Source organism: Macaca fascicularis, chromosome 2 (genome assembly GCF_037993035.2).
Source record: "Macaca fascicularis isolate 582-1 chromosome 2, T2T-MFA8v1.1".
NCBI lineage: Eukaryota > Metazoa > Chordata > Mammalia > Primates > Cercopithecidae > Macaca > Macaca fascicularis.
The window spans coordinates 125,645,551-125,659,980 of NC_088376.1; the positions used below are offsets into that span (position 1 = coordinate 125,645,551).

The 14,430-nt window shown below is 41.6% G+C and overlaps 1 protein-coding gene across 17 annotated transcripts in view; it reads right to left on the bottom strand.

The window, feature by feature from the left end:
* CADPS (calcium dependent secretion activator) overlaps positions 1-14,430 on the bottom strand; it is a 489,813-nt gene that overhangs the window by 150,582 nt on the left and 324,801 nt on the right. For all 17 annotated transcript variants that reach the window (XM_045385957.2, XM_045385961.2, XM_045385964.3 and 14 more), the window contains exons 10-11: positions 11,862-11,970; positions 4,389-4,601 (exon numbers count right to left, since the gene is read on the bottom strand). In XM_045385957.2, the coding sequence (XP_045241892.1) occupies positions 4,389-4,601; positions 11,862-11,970 (322 nt within the window). The remainder of the gene's footprint in view (positions 1-4,388; positions 4,602-11,861; positions 11,971-14,430) is intronic.

Genomic DNA, 14,430 nt, shown 5'->3' on the forward strand with positions numbered 1-14,430 from the left:
AAAGAACAAAAAAGTGTTAAAGGTTGGTGAAACCCTCCCAAAAATCTCTGTAGAGTCACACACAAACTAATGAATAGCAGGATCTATTTTTTCAGTTTTTACAATTCCACATAAATACCCCACTCCACTCTTCTCGATGTGTCTTTTCATTTTAAAATTGAGCTTTTGAAATTGCAAAAAATAAAAACTGTTAAACTTAATTTAGAAAGACCCAAATAAACTCACAATTACTCCCAAGTTTTCCAAACTATAAAAATGGTCCATTCTTAAGTTTCCCTTAAACAGACAGCGACATGACAAGACTGGAGTGTTTATTTTTCTCTACCCCAAAAATATTTCTATATTGCTTCCCTTCTCTATGTAGTTTTCCATTTCTATGTAGCTTCCTTTTGTCTTGTAAATACTAATAAAGTGATTATAGAGTTAAGTCACTGAAAGACTGTTGTTCTTACAAATTATTCACTAGCAAGAATGGCAAGTACTTTGAACAAATATTCAAAAATAAGATTTAATGAGATGTGTGCAGAGTTCAGTACTTAACAATGACCCTTACCTTTTTGGCAGTCAAGGAAACCTTTTTAAAATGCAATACTTGATTTTTCTTTTTTACATTTTTTGTTAGCTAGAGAATCTGTGATTGACTTAATTTTTGTGATGTGACTCGATTAAAATAAATCAATGTATAGATTGGCAACCAAATGTAAGTGAAGAATGAAAATTTGCTCTTTACAACTATGTTATGACTGTTTTTCATCTTTCTTGCTTGGTAGTACCTGGTGACCAATCCGTCCTGCTTTGCTCAGGATTGAGGGGTTTCCTGGGACACAGGATTTTCAGTGCTAAAAGGAGAGACGTCCTGAGCAAACTAGGATGAGTTGGTTACCGTAAGTATGAATCAACACTGTGGGTTTGACTGAGTTACCCATGCGTAAGGCTTGATCTATTTAGTAGTGACGGTTCGAATTTTACAAATTACAGAAGCTGTGAAGTAATTATGACCTTCTATGGCAGACTCCACTAATAATTATGATATACAGTCAGCTCTCCAGTATCCATGGGTTCTGCATCCATGGATTCAACCAGCGGTGGATTGAAAATATTCAGAAAAAAATTACATCCGTACTGAACATGTACAGACTTTTTTTTGGTCATTATTCCCTGAACACCACAGTGTAATAACTACTTATAGAGCATTTGCATTGTATCCAGTATTATAAGTAATCTAGAGATGTTTCAAATTATATGGGAGGACGTTTATAAGTTATATGAAAATACCATGCCATTTTAAAAAACGGACTTGAAAATTCATGGATTTTGGTTTCTACAGGGGATCCTGGAACCAATTTCCCATGGTTACTGAGGGAAGACTGTATTCCCTCATATTTAGCCACTTTTTTCCCTTTTGGTTGCTGTGCATAACTACCCAATGATACCATGGAATGTAAAATTCCTGGTTCCTTTCTTGATCTTTTTGCAGATGCTCAGGCATAAAGGTTGGGTTGATTAAATCCTAACTGGTTGTCTCTGCTGGCTTGTAAATTATAGGAACAGAAGCCACACTGGCTGGTACTCTGGCTGCAGTTTTTATTAAGTGCTTAAACTAGCAATAGATAGAATTTGGAGCAGTATTGAGGCTCTGTTGCAGGGATAATAAAGTAACCATGGGATGACTGGGATCCACACTATTGGACTGAAGTTCTGGGTGAGGGCTGCCATTTATTACATGGCCACTGTGTACAGTTGAGCAGATTGGGCACTGCAGAACTCAATGGGTGCATTCACATTTTTGTGTATGTGCAAGGTGTTTCCTGTATTACACAGTCTCCACAGCTGACTGTAGTGGCTTGTTCTTTTAGAACCTGGTAGATGTAGCAGGGCCTCATGCTCTCTGGAGAACTCCCATTCCTAGGCAGTAATAAAGGAGACAGTACAGAAGAAGGTAGATCTACCACCAGGTACTGATAAATCCCAGAGGCATGCATGATCTGGCTTTCTCACTCATCTCTCAACCTACTTTACATATTCCCTAGGGATGATATCATTTACCCCCCCAAATTCTAACTCTTAGGAGTTTGCTTCGGATGCTCCATTTAATAAAAGTTCCTTATTTCAACTAGAGTAGTGATACACATCAAGCTGTGTGTATTCCATTGAATCTTTCTGCTGATGCCTAACAACTGGCATTCTAATTTCACAACTAAATGAATCCTATCCACAGAGAGAAATCTACATCAAGAGCCCCCATGCATTTCCATGAAGAGACATCTCTTCTTCAGCACCTTCCATCACAGGTTTTCTTTCTTAATCAGTGTCTTGTCTCTAATTTTACTCCTGAATGTCCTTCGTCTTATACTGGTGAGGAAAAAGTGGGGTCAATAGCAAACTATGTAGCAGTTTCTTAATCTGGGCAGATGATAGAACAGAGACACTGAATGTAGGGTGAAATGACTTTAGAAGAAATGAAGATTATTTGGAAATAAGACCAGTATTTTCCAAATATCACCTGAGATACATGCTTTATGAGGTTGATTTGAATGGTGATTATAGTTAGAATTTTTTTCTGATACACAGGTAATTCCTTTTCAAGAGGTTATGATAGGATGTGCTGTTTCCAAATGTGTTACAAAGGAGCATGTTGGGCAAGGTGAAAGGAGGGATTTTTGTCTTACTTTTTTTTTTTTAAAAACACAACAATTAAACAAATACTGGGTATGATTTATCTCAAGTAATAACTATTACTCTCTTTACTGCTCTCAAGTAAACCTAAATGCAGGAAGATGTTAGAGAATACAACAGTGGAGAACTTGGTGGTAGGTGTGGGCAGAACGCTACTCCTTTTCCCTCAAGTCTTACCCCAATCTTTGTTATTCTTTCATGATTTTCTGTGTGGAAACTCACAGCAATTATATGATTATTTACACTGTTCCACAAGGGCATGCATCACCATCAGTACTGGACAGGAATTCCTGGGAGCATCCGATAAATAGAATTTGCGATCCAAAAGAAGTTGCATTTCCTGATCAACAAGGGTGTTGCAAGATGTAAGAATATAGTCTTGTTGGACAGAAATGGACATGGCAGTAGAATTCACCGAAATGCAAGCTTACCTCTATTTAGTAGTTATAGTTGCAAAATTATTCCACCCACTTTCATATTCTGTTTAAGAGCAACAGAGGAGAGATCGTGCAAGCACTGTGTTAGAGGTTAAGTCTCTGCATTTGCATTTGCTTTTCCTTCAGCTTCAATTCTCTTTCCTCAAATATTTGTGGGGCTGACTACCTATCATCTGAACTGAAACTCAGGGAAAACTTCTTTGATTGTCTAATGTCTCTCCTTCTCACTCAGTCACCACTAAATGACATTCTTCATGGTATTTACCAGTGTCTGAAGCTCTCTTATTTATCTGTTCACTTGTTTACTATCTAGGCCTCCCCATTGGAATGCAGGTATTATAAGAGCTGGTACCTTGTCTGTCCCTCTCATTAACATGTCTGATTTCTAGACAGTTGCTCAATGACCTAGAATGAATGAGTGAGTTCCATACTAAAGTAATAAATCATCATGATTATTGCTAAAAATTACTTGTACCCGTGTTATCTCTAATTGACTTGATATTCAGGGTAAAGCAAAAGACTCTATTTAGAATGAATGTTTGGAACAAAAATGAATTACTTTATATCTCCATTTTCTTTGTTTTAATAAATATTTCCAAACATGTACTGGCTTTCACCTCACCCTGTGTATCAGAAGTATTGATAGATAAAAGCCATTTTAGGTAGCAAGAAGACATGGAAAAGGGACAAGAAATTAAATGTACGCAGAGGTAAGAGGAGAAAAAACTTGAATATGAACTGGGGCTGTTTAAGGAGACAGTCTCATTTTTGGGTCTCTGGTATTTTAGCTCGGAATGGGATTTTAGGTACCATGTTTTGTGGTTTTTTTTTTTTTTTTTTCCACTGCATGTGATAATGTCATCATTTATTTTTAAATGGTTCTAAATTGCAGATTTAAGTTGATTTCAAATCAACCCTATTTTTAAATTACTTTTAATAGGAAGAAATGAAGCAAGGACATACATAATCTACTATATTTGAAGGACTCAAACAAATACATGTTTGGCTGTGAATTCTGTACTCTCACCAAAACAGAGATAAAAATTCACCTAAAATACACTTTCCTTCATTTAGTCCTTGTGGGAGAAGGTCAAGTATTGCACTTTAAAATTACTTTCATCTAACATTTGTCCCAACTTTTCCCCTGAATTCACTATATGTTTTCAGGAAACATGATTTTAGAAATTTTAAATACAAAAGCAACTAGGTTTTCTAATTCAACTTTGGAAGGTTTACTTTACTGAGCTATTTTTGTAAAATGGCATATTTACTTACAAAATTGAGAGATAGGGGCATCCAGCTGAGGCACATTTCCTCCCTTGGCGTTGAGTTTCTGGACTTGGGTCGGGGGCACAGGCTTGTGTGACTGCCCCGTGGCCCGGTACATGGCCTGGACCCACAGGATGCGGTCTTGTTCGTCGTCACTGGCAAATATCACGGTGTCTCCCTCCTTGACGGCATTGAAGAAGGCTCGGCCACCCTCCAAACCTGGAAGAAAAGGGAGTAACAACTTCTACTAAGCTGAGCTGTGATGTTCTCAACTGGACTCAGTCCTTGAAAGAGCAGTTTCTGCTGCTTTTCCTTGGGACAGAAGAACGGGGGTAGCAATTAACCTAGGATGGGAAATCTGAGACTCACTTGGCCACAGAGTGGGACCGTGATGTTGAAGAAGTATTTCTGAGCCTGGATCTTACCTTTTTGTGTCCTGATGGGGATAGAACTGTCAAGCAGGCTGCCTGCTTGGGGGACACTTATAAACATACTACTTTCTCCCTTATCTTTAAACACAAACAGAACAACAACAAAAACCTCTCTTTACCCCATCTCTTCCTTCAGCTACTGTCCTATTGCTCTTCTCTTTACAATGAAGGGAAATCTCTACCAAGGCTTTTCCAATTTTAGTACCCATATGAATCCCCTGGGCATCTTGTTAAAATGCTGCTTCTGATTCAGTAGGTCTGGAACTGAGCTTGAGGTGCAGCATTTCTAAGAAGCTCCCAGATGATGCAGATGGTGCTGGTATGAGGACCCCATGTTGAGTAGCAAGGGTCTCTCCCCTCCTTTTCTGCCTTACAACGCCTCCAATCAGGCTGCTGCCTCACTGAAACTTGTCCAGGTTTCAGTGGACACATTGTTGAATGACCAGTGACCTCCACATTGCTGAATCCAATGACTCATTCAAAGTCCTCATTTTATTGGGCCCATCCACCTATCAGCAGCATTTGCACTCCCCTCTCTTCAAGATGCTTTCTTTACTTAGCTTTCTGGAACCCTTACTTTCCTTCTACCTTCCTGGCCGCTGTTCCTCAGTCTTTTCTGGTGGCTCCTCCTCTTCCTGATTTTTAAATGCTGGCATGCCCCGGCCTTCCGTCCTTGCCCTTCTTCTCTTCTTTAGCTACACCCTCTCTCATGGTGATGCCATCCAGCCTTTAAGTACCATGAGTACGCTGATGGCCGTCACATTTCTCCCTCCAACCTGAACCTCTCCCTTGGACTCCAGGCTTGAATATCTTTCTTGACTTCTCCCCATGGATATCTGATAGACATCCCAAGCTTGTGAAACCCAACACTGGTCTTTCTCCCTGACCTCCTCAGCAAAGCTGAGCCCATCTCTCTTGCTGCTCAAGCCCCCAATCTTGGGGTCAATTTTGACTCTTTACTTTCTTTCACTGCCCACTTCCAATGAATCATGAAATTCTGATGGTTCTACCGTTAGGACATTACCAGAATTTGACCATTTCTTCCATCTCCAGTTGCGGCCATCACAAATGTACCCACGATCATCCCTGGATTATTTTAATAGCCTCCTATCTGACCTGTCTGCCTCTGTCCTCACAAGGCAGCCAGAGTCCTGGATTTAGCACTAGAGTCAGGTCATGTTATTCTTCTGCTCAAAACCTGCCAGCAGTTCTGTGTTCCACTCAGAGGAAAAGCGTTGGTTCTGACAAGGCTTGAAAGGCCCCCATGAACTGTTCCTCTGCCACCTCTAACCTCCTCTCTTAATACTCTCTCTCTCCCTCCATGCACACATGTACTCACTTCATTGTAGGCACACTGGCCTCTTGCTGTTCCTTGAACACTCAGGCATGTGCTCACCTCAGGACTTTTGCAATTGCTTTTCTCTGTGCCTGGAGCACTCTTCTTTCAGGTATCTGCATGATTCACACCTTATCTCCTTTGTGTCTTTTCCTAAACATCACATTCCTGTTGAGACCTTCCTTGACCTCCACTTCTTGTGACCTATCTCTTATCTTGCTTAATTTTTCTTTATTGCTCTTACTACTTTTTAGCAAACTACATAATTTGCTTTGCTTCATAAGTGCAGGTAGTTTTTGTCTGTTTTGCTTACTGCTGTATCCCTGGTGCCTAGAATAGTGCATGGCACATAGTGGGTATACAAATAATTGTTTAATAAATGAATATGCTCTAGATCCATCTGTTTCCATGGGCAGTTCTCAAGGTTAAAATTTAGAGAGAAGTAGGTGGAAACTTCTCTTTGGGTTCGGGCCAAAGCTATGTTGTGTCCATCAACATATTCCAGAAGCCTGTGTTTTAGATCACTGGGTACTCTCTAGCTGGAAATAATACTTCATATCTTCATCAGGTTCCTCATCACCTCCTCAATTATTAAAAACTAAGAGGGGAATGAATGAGTGATTAGCATCCTCAAATTTCCAATGAGGTCCAGCCAGTAATCTGTTTGATATTTGTCATTGTAAAAGATTTCTGGTAACATTAAGACTTCTTCATTGTGCTATTTATTGAGGTGTCTATGCTGCAAGCACAGGTGTCTGTTGGTAGTTTTGCACTTGGAATGGCCAGGGATTTAGGATAATAAATAGCTACCTCTTTATATGGAGGGTCTGATAATATCACACTAATAAAGCTTTACTAAAAGATTTTTGGTGGCTTTTATTATAAGGGACTATTTTGCTTAATTTTGTATGGAAAGTTTTAAAATACGTAATTTGGTACGATGATGTGTAGCTAGCAAGCTGGGAAAACCTGATAAACCTAATGAACAGCACAATAAAAAGGAAAATTCTGAAAGGGGAAGGAGGAGGAAGAAGAGCTCTGAGAGTTACTTTAAGCCTGAAAAGTGAGCAATAAAGAGTTAAAAGGAAGAGAGGATCAATAGACCTGTAGCCTAGTCTCGTGGTATCCTTAGGAATAAGCTATTTTGCTACAGTCAGGGAATGCCAGGACAGACATGACCAGGCATCACTTTTACTAGCCCCAAGCCTTCCCCCTCCCCCAGGGTCTGCTGCTGGGGTGGGGATACTGTATTTCTGGAGCTACTGTCAGAAAGTCAGTTCATGGAGTTACTTTGGGGAAGTGGACAGCCCTCTCCACTGTGCAGTTATTTAGATGTAGAGATGGAAAGACATGAGGAAGTTTTTATATTTTTATTCAATCCTCCCAACAGCCTTATGATGTAAGTACTGTTATTCCATTTTTATAGATGAGGAAACTAAGTCATGGGGAAGGTGGTAACTAGCCCATGGACACAAAACTGGCTTGTATGTGTCAGAGCTGGCTTTTGACCTCTGCTGTTTGACTCCAGAGCTGATGACTATAACCATTGTGCTACACTGCACCAAAGCATGAATCCAGGGCCTGGCCCTCACTAACAGCTCTCTTAAGAGTCATTATGAACAATAAAATGAAGCCTAATTTTGGAGTGAGTAAGGGCAAAGAGAAACATCTAAAGCAACAGCAGCAATGACAAGCACAGCAGCAGAAAGCAACAGGGCTTTTTCAGAAAGCACCAGAGGCTGAGGACACACCAAAGAAAGTAAGAGGGAGATAGAACAGCGACAGATGAAAGAGAGCCAAGAGAGGAGAAAGCAAAGTGAACATCCACAAAGTGAAGACCCACATGTGCTGCAAGGCCATCAGTCTTAGAAAAAGCAACAATTCCTGGGGACTGAATCTGAAGAATGTGATGTGTGACCTTGCATGGGCTCTCCTTGGAGAACGAGGGCACAGTCCCACAGGTCAAAGACAAAGACACGTCTGGGAATAGATGGAGGCAGACCAGGCAAAGGAATGCTGGCCAGCTCTCTAGGAGAAACGGATTTCACTTCCAACAACTTGCATGGCCGAGGTCCATTTATGAGGGTAAAAAAGGTCTTTATGAATCATGTAAGAATAATTTAGTTGTTTGATAAACTGTGGCATTGAATTATTCTGGATTAATATTCTTTTATTTGAAGACTTCATTATCTAATCGGATAGAAATTGAGAGATTGTCTCAAACTTTCCAAACCATACACAGGGAAAGGTAAAGTGAAGCATTTTTAGTTTTAGCTTAAAAGGAGTAGCTTGTAAGTGAAACTTACATTGCCAGTTCACCAAATTAAACATCAAGGACCCAAACAGGTAGAGTTTATTTAGTGAAAATGCTTGTGTCAGGGGGAACCACCTAGACTGTAGGCTGGTACTAAGGCAACAATATTTGGTTGCGTCCCTCCCTTCCACGGCAGAGAGCAATAGGCCACAGGGGTTCTTAGCCCATAAAATCACCACCAGTGGGGTCCACTGACAACCGGGATAAAATCAAGAGAAAGAGGGAGAGAGATAGAGTCTGAAGTCCTCCCCATTTGCACACTCACCTTTCAGGGAGCAGTTGAGGAGACTCCTCAAATCTGAGGACATTGGTTAAAATGCTTGGCTCTCCAGCTGGCAAATGTTCAGGAATCCCCTGCAGTGCTTATTTAAATACAAAGATTCTGACCTCTTCCTCTTTCTGGTTCACAGGTTAGAAGTGGGGCTCAGGAACATTTATTTTTAATAATTACTTTTTTGTTGTTTGTTTGAGACAGAGCCTCTCTCTGTCGCCCAGGCTGGAGTGCAGTGGTGCAATCTTGGCTCACTGCAACCTCTGCCTCCCAGGTCCAAGCGATTCTCCTGCTTCAGCCTCCCGAGTAGCTCGGATGACAGGCATGTGCCACAACATGTGGCTAATTTTTGTATTTTTAGTAGAGATGGGGTTTCACCATGTTGGCCAGGCTGGTCTTGAACCTCTGACCTCAAGTGATCTGCCCACCTCAGCCTCCCAAAGTGCTGGGATTACAGGCGTGAGGCACCGCACCTGGCCAATAATCACTTTTTTTTTTTTTTTTTTTGAGATGGAGTCTTGCTCTGTCGCCCAGGCTGGAGTACAGTGGCGCATGGTCTCTGCTCATTGCAAGTTCCATCTCCCAGGTTCATGCCATTCTCCTGCTTCAGCCTCCCGAGTAGCTGGGACTACAGGCACCCGCCACCACACCCAGCTAATTTTTTGTATTTTTTTAGTAGAGACGGGGTTTCACCGTGTTAGCCAGGATGGTCTCCATCTCCCGATCTCATGATCTGCCTGCCTCGGCCTCCCAAAGTGTTGGGATTACAGGCGTGAGCCACCGTGCCAAGTTAGACTTTCCCATGACAACTGGGAGAATTTAAGTCTCCGTTTTCAATCAAACATTACTTGGGGAATAAATAGGACTTAGCACATGGAAAGATAGAGGAAGCTGCTTATTATTCTCAAGTACATAATTGATTTACATTTTACATCTTTCCACTTACATCTTTCGTAAGGAAATTTATAAATTATATCCTATGGGATCGATTTAAAAAGAAATAAGCTTTAAAAATATATGTGCACAGTTACTCCTTACACATGTAGATAGAATAGCTCTCTCCACTCCTGCCCTCCCCACTGAGGGAAGATAATTTTGCTTTCATCTGATAAAGTAACAACCATAGCTTTGCTATAGCTGTTCATGCAGCTATGCTTTATTGCAAATGCCAAAGCATGACATGGGTTAGACCCGGAGTTCCAGCTCAGCCACCAGGCAGTCTCAAACAATAGCCTTTGATATCTCAGAATCTCAGCTTCTTCATTTACAAAATGGGGTAATGATCCCGGTCTTATCCACTTTGTGGGATTACCATGAGGGCTAAATACAATCACATGGGGGGAAAGGAAAATGAACTGGCTTAAAAGGAATTATTGTCATAAGATGGTATTGATTTCCCTTCTCATACTGGCCCTTTAGCTTCCCATTTTATGTTTTAAAATTTATTAATTTTTACAATTCTTTCTATTTTTTGAGTTGGAGTCTCTCTCTGTCACCCAGGATGGAGTGCAGCAGTGCAATCATAGCTCATTGCTGCCTCCAACTCCTAGGCTCAAGCAATCCTCCCACCTTAGCCTCCCTAGTAGCTTAGACTACAGGTGTGTGCCTCCATGCCCTGGTTATTTTTAAATTTTTTTGTATAGATGATGTCCGGCTCTGTTGCCCAGGCTTGTCATGAACTCTGGTCTCAAGCAATCCCCTCGCCTTGGGATTACGGATGTGAGCCACCACGCCTCACCCGAGCCTTCTACTTAAAAATAAAAGTCCTAAGGAGGACTGAATCTGTTTTTCTGAAGGAAACCCAATGACTTAAGAAGAACACAGACCATCACAGAATGCCCTAAGGAGTGGTTTCCTAAGGCAGGAGCCCCATCCTTTCCATGAGAAGTTGCATGAAATTGTTTGTTTCCAACTCATTGGTTCTACTCATTATGAAGGATTTCCAGGCAGGGCATTTAATTCATGCCTTATGTGGTCAGCTCTGTATTCTGCTCCGGCAGGATGCAAATAACATATGAAAGTCCGAAGGGGTGGGGCTGGGCCCAGTCGCTCGGTTGAGATTCTGAGGGTGCTAATTTTACTAAGTGGGCTGGGCTCAAGGTCTTCCCTGCCATACCTTTTCAGGTTAGCACCCCATCTTCTCTCAAACTCTGTTTTTCTTTTTTGTGTATTTTGTTGCATGTGGAAGAGCAATATGGGAGTAGAAAAAAAGGTTTTGGGCCAAATAATGCAGTATGGTTGGAAATGCTTTCCTTGTGCAGATTTGGCATAAAAATAAACTTCTCCGGGAGAGGGCTGTTGGTGCTTGTTGTTCATTAATATGCTGAAATGATTTCGCACCCCCCTCCCATTTTGAAGGTTCTTTGAGGCTGATTTCTATTCATTTTTTTTTTCTGGGAAAAAGATAAAATGGGTAGGGGGAGAGGTGCGAGGGGGCAGGATGTAGAACTTATGCAGTGTAGAACTTTTAAGAAATACTACCGTTTGTGTAGTTTTCTTAGTTACATAAGGCTTAAGGGCTTCATTGTCTCTGCTTGTGGATTGGTGTCTTCACAGGAAAAAAGACATTTAGGGAGGGTTTTCAAGTGCTGCCAGCTAACCTTATGAGCTCTTGAATTGTAGTTAGGGAATATGGATATATTGGGCAGGCTCACTTGGTCACTGAAACCTGCCAAGCTCACACATCACTGGTGAAACAACACACACACACACACACACACACACACACACACACACACACTCTCTCTCTCTCTCTCTCTCTCTCTCTCTCTCTCTCTCTCTCTGGTGTACATGTAGGACTACTTCTTTTTCAGAATTTTTTTTTTAAGCATTGTATGGTGGAGTCCATATTTCATGTGGATACAGGTAGGTAAAAGAAAAATGCTCTTCCTTTTTGGTTTTAAATTAGAGAATCCCTTGAGTAAAACCAAAACCCTAGGTTAGGATGGCATTTAACCAACTGGGATGGAAACGGCATAATATCAGGGATTGTGCCGTTGACAGCTGAAACCCTTAGTAAATTGACTTAGTGCCTAGCATGGAATAAGTGCCCAGCAATTATTAGGTGACCATTGATTTGGGAAGGCTGAGGGTTTGTGGGCTCGTGGCCTTGAGGGTCGGTGGGTACCTGGCTGGGGGTCGGTGTAATCCACAGTGTAGCCATCCAATTGTAGAAGTTCCTGAGGCTCCGCTTTCTTCTCCCGATAACTGCACATGGCAAATGTGTACTGACTGACCTGTTAAGGAAAAGCAGACTGTGAGATTGACCCCTAGAGCCTGTCTTCTCCAAAAAACCCTCCCCCATGTTCTCTCCTCTGAGGATCTGGACTGAATGGTTGGGTTCAAATTGAGTTTTGCTACCTCCTGGCTGTGTGACGTTGAGCATGTTACTTAACCTCTCTGGTCCTTTATAACCTCGTTTGTAGACTGGATACAACCTTAGAACCTACCTCTTTGGCTTATTGTGAAGACTGAATGAGTTCACATGTGGAATGCACTTAGAGTCTGTTCCTGGCACTTAGTAAGTGCTTGATGAAGATTAGCTATTATCATTATTGCTTTTAATATAATTGGGTTAAGCTACATGCGATTGCCATTTTTGTAGGTCAAAAGTGGTTAAATGACAGCAATTTTGTATGTTCTACCTAATGTGACTGTGGCCTTGGCTGAGACTGCTATGCTTGCAGATACAACATGGGCCTTTTGGTCAGAAGTTAGAGGCTAGACATTCATTTATTCATGCCTTTTTATTTTAGTATTTCATTTTTTGCACCATTTTGATCAGCGTCAATCTACGTGTTTCATCCTTTTCTTCTTCCTGCTGAAGGAGTACTTTGGTTGCTTTGAAGTCTTCTTTTCATCTCAGACAAGTGCAGGAGTGACACTCTGTCACAAGCAATGAGTGCTTGATCGCTAGGTGCCAGTCACAGTAGAGCAATCCTCAGCCCCCCCAGTGGCATGGCTGTTGTCACTGGTGCCCTAATGGCAGCCCTCACTCCATCGACACAAACCATGCCAGTGCAGGGCGGGTGCTCACAGCTGCAGGCCCGCCTTCAGGACCCTGTCGCTCTAGTGCATCCAGACCCAGCACATATACTTAGCATTTCTACATCTGGCTTGTCTGCAAGGAGCCCGTGGGAAAGCAAGCATCCTCCCAGCTTTGGGCTAAAAGCTCTCAGGCATATTTACTATCCATGGATGTCAAATGTCTTGGAGAAGGAGTGCCACATCCCTCATCCCTTAGTTTCCTTTATTAAAAGAGACACTTTCTAAGTGAACTTTGATCCCAGCGGGGGACATTTTTAGCCTCTTCTACAGTGAGATTTGTTTTTGCTGTTTTAATGGTGATACGAAGTTGACGTTCTTGAGCACTACATGCATCTCCCCCACTGTCTGAGGCGTGAGGGTCCCAGTGGAGAGATGCAGAGTGTCCGCAGCAGGATGTTTTTGGTAGTTGGTTTGTCTGTTGCTGCCCTCTGTTGGCTCCTGATGGAAACTTTACTGCCCCACTTGGGTTTCTTCATAATGTAAAGGGTTTGCAGAACTTCTTCCTTATATCGCAACGCCAGGGGAAACCTAAGGCTGGGTCACTGAGAGTATTTTCATAAAGAAACACATATAAATTACTTGTAATAAAGAAAATAACCAATAACATACTCTTCTCCTAAAATGGAAGGATAAGAGTGTAGGCTGGGGGTTCCATGGGCCTGGGGTCCCATCCCAGTTCTGTTAAAGCTGTCTGTTCTCTAAGCCTCAGAGTCTTCATCTGTATTTACCGGCATCTTATTGTTGCTAGAGAATTGAGTTTTACATACCATGTGTGATACCCATAGAGCAAACACTTCATATACATATGCATTTTTACAGGCAGCTTCCTTGCATTCGACACACATTTTAATATAGCGTAGCTCAATAGGTGGATTTACCTACTGGATTATAAATTCATTGAAGGCAGGTCTAGGTAGTCATATGTCTTGATTGTATTTTCACTCCCATGAGCAAAATCTGCCATATAATGGACATTCACTAGTTGACTCTGATTGGTTCTAGAAAGTTGAGTACATACAATCCAATCAAAAGGTTTTACCCCCAAAATTTACAGGGTATTCCAAGTATAGCACCAGGCCTTTCCAACTTGTTATTATTGATTCTAGGAATAACAGATTTCCTGTGACCCTTTGCATGACAATGATCATAGATATTGCTGGAATGGTTATATGGAGATTTTTTTTTTTTTTCTTTTTAGATGGAGTTTTGTTCTTGTTGCCCAGGCTGGGGTGTAATGGCATAATCTTGGTTCACCGCAACCTCCGCCTCCTGGGTTCAAGTGATTCTCCTGCCTCAGCCTCCTGAGTAGCTGGATTATAGGCATGCACCACCATGTCTGGCTAATTTTGTGTTTTTAGTAGAGATGGGGTTTCTCTATGTTGGTCAGGCTGGTCTCGAACTTCCGACCGAAGGTGATCCGCCCGCCTCGGCCTCCCAAAGTGCTGGGATTACAGGCATGAGCCATCGTGCCCAGCCAGATTTTTTTTTTTTTTTTTAACCTGGCATTTCTCATCTGGCAACATGAGAGATGACATAGTTTGTTAATGTGATTGGCCAAACAGAGTTGCCGACACTCACTTGAGATTAAAAAAAAAATCACAACAGAAGGGTGTTATTTCAAGATTTATGCATTTACTATTACTACATGG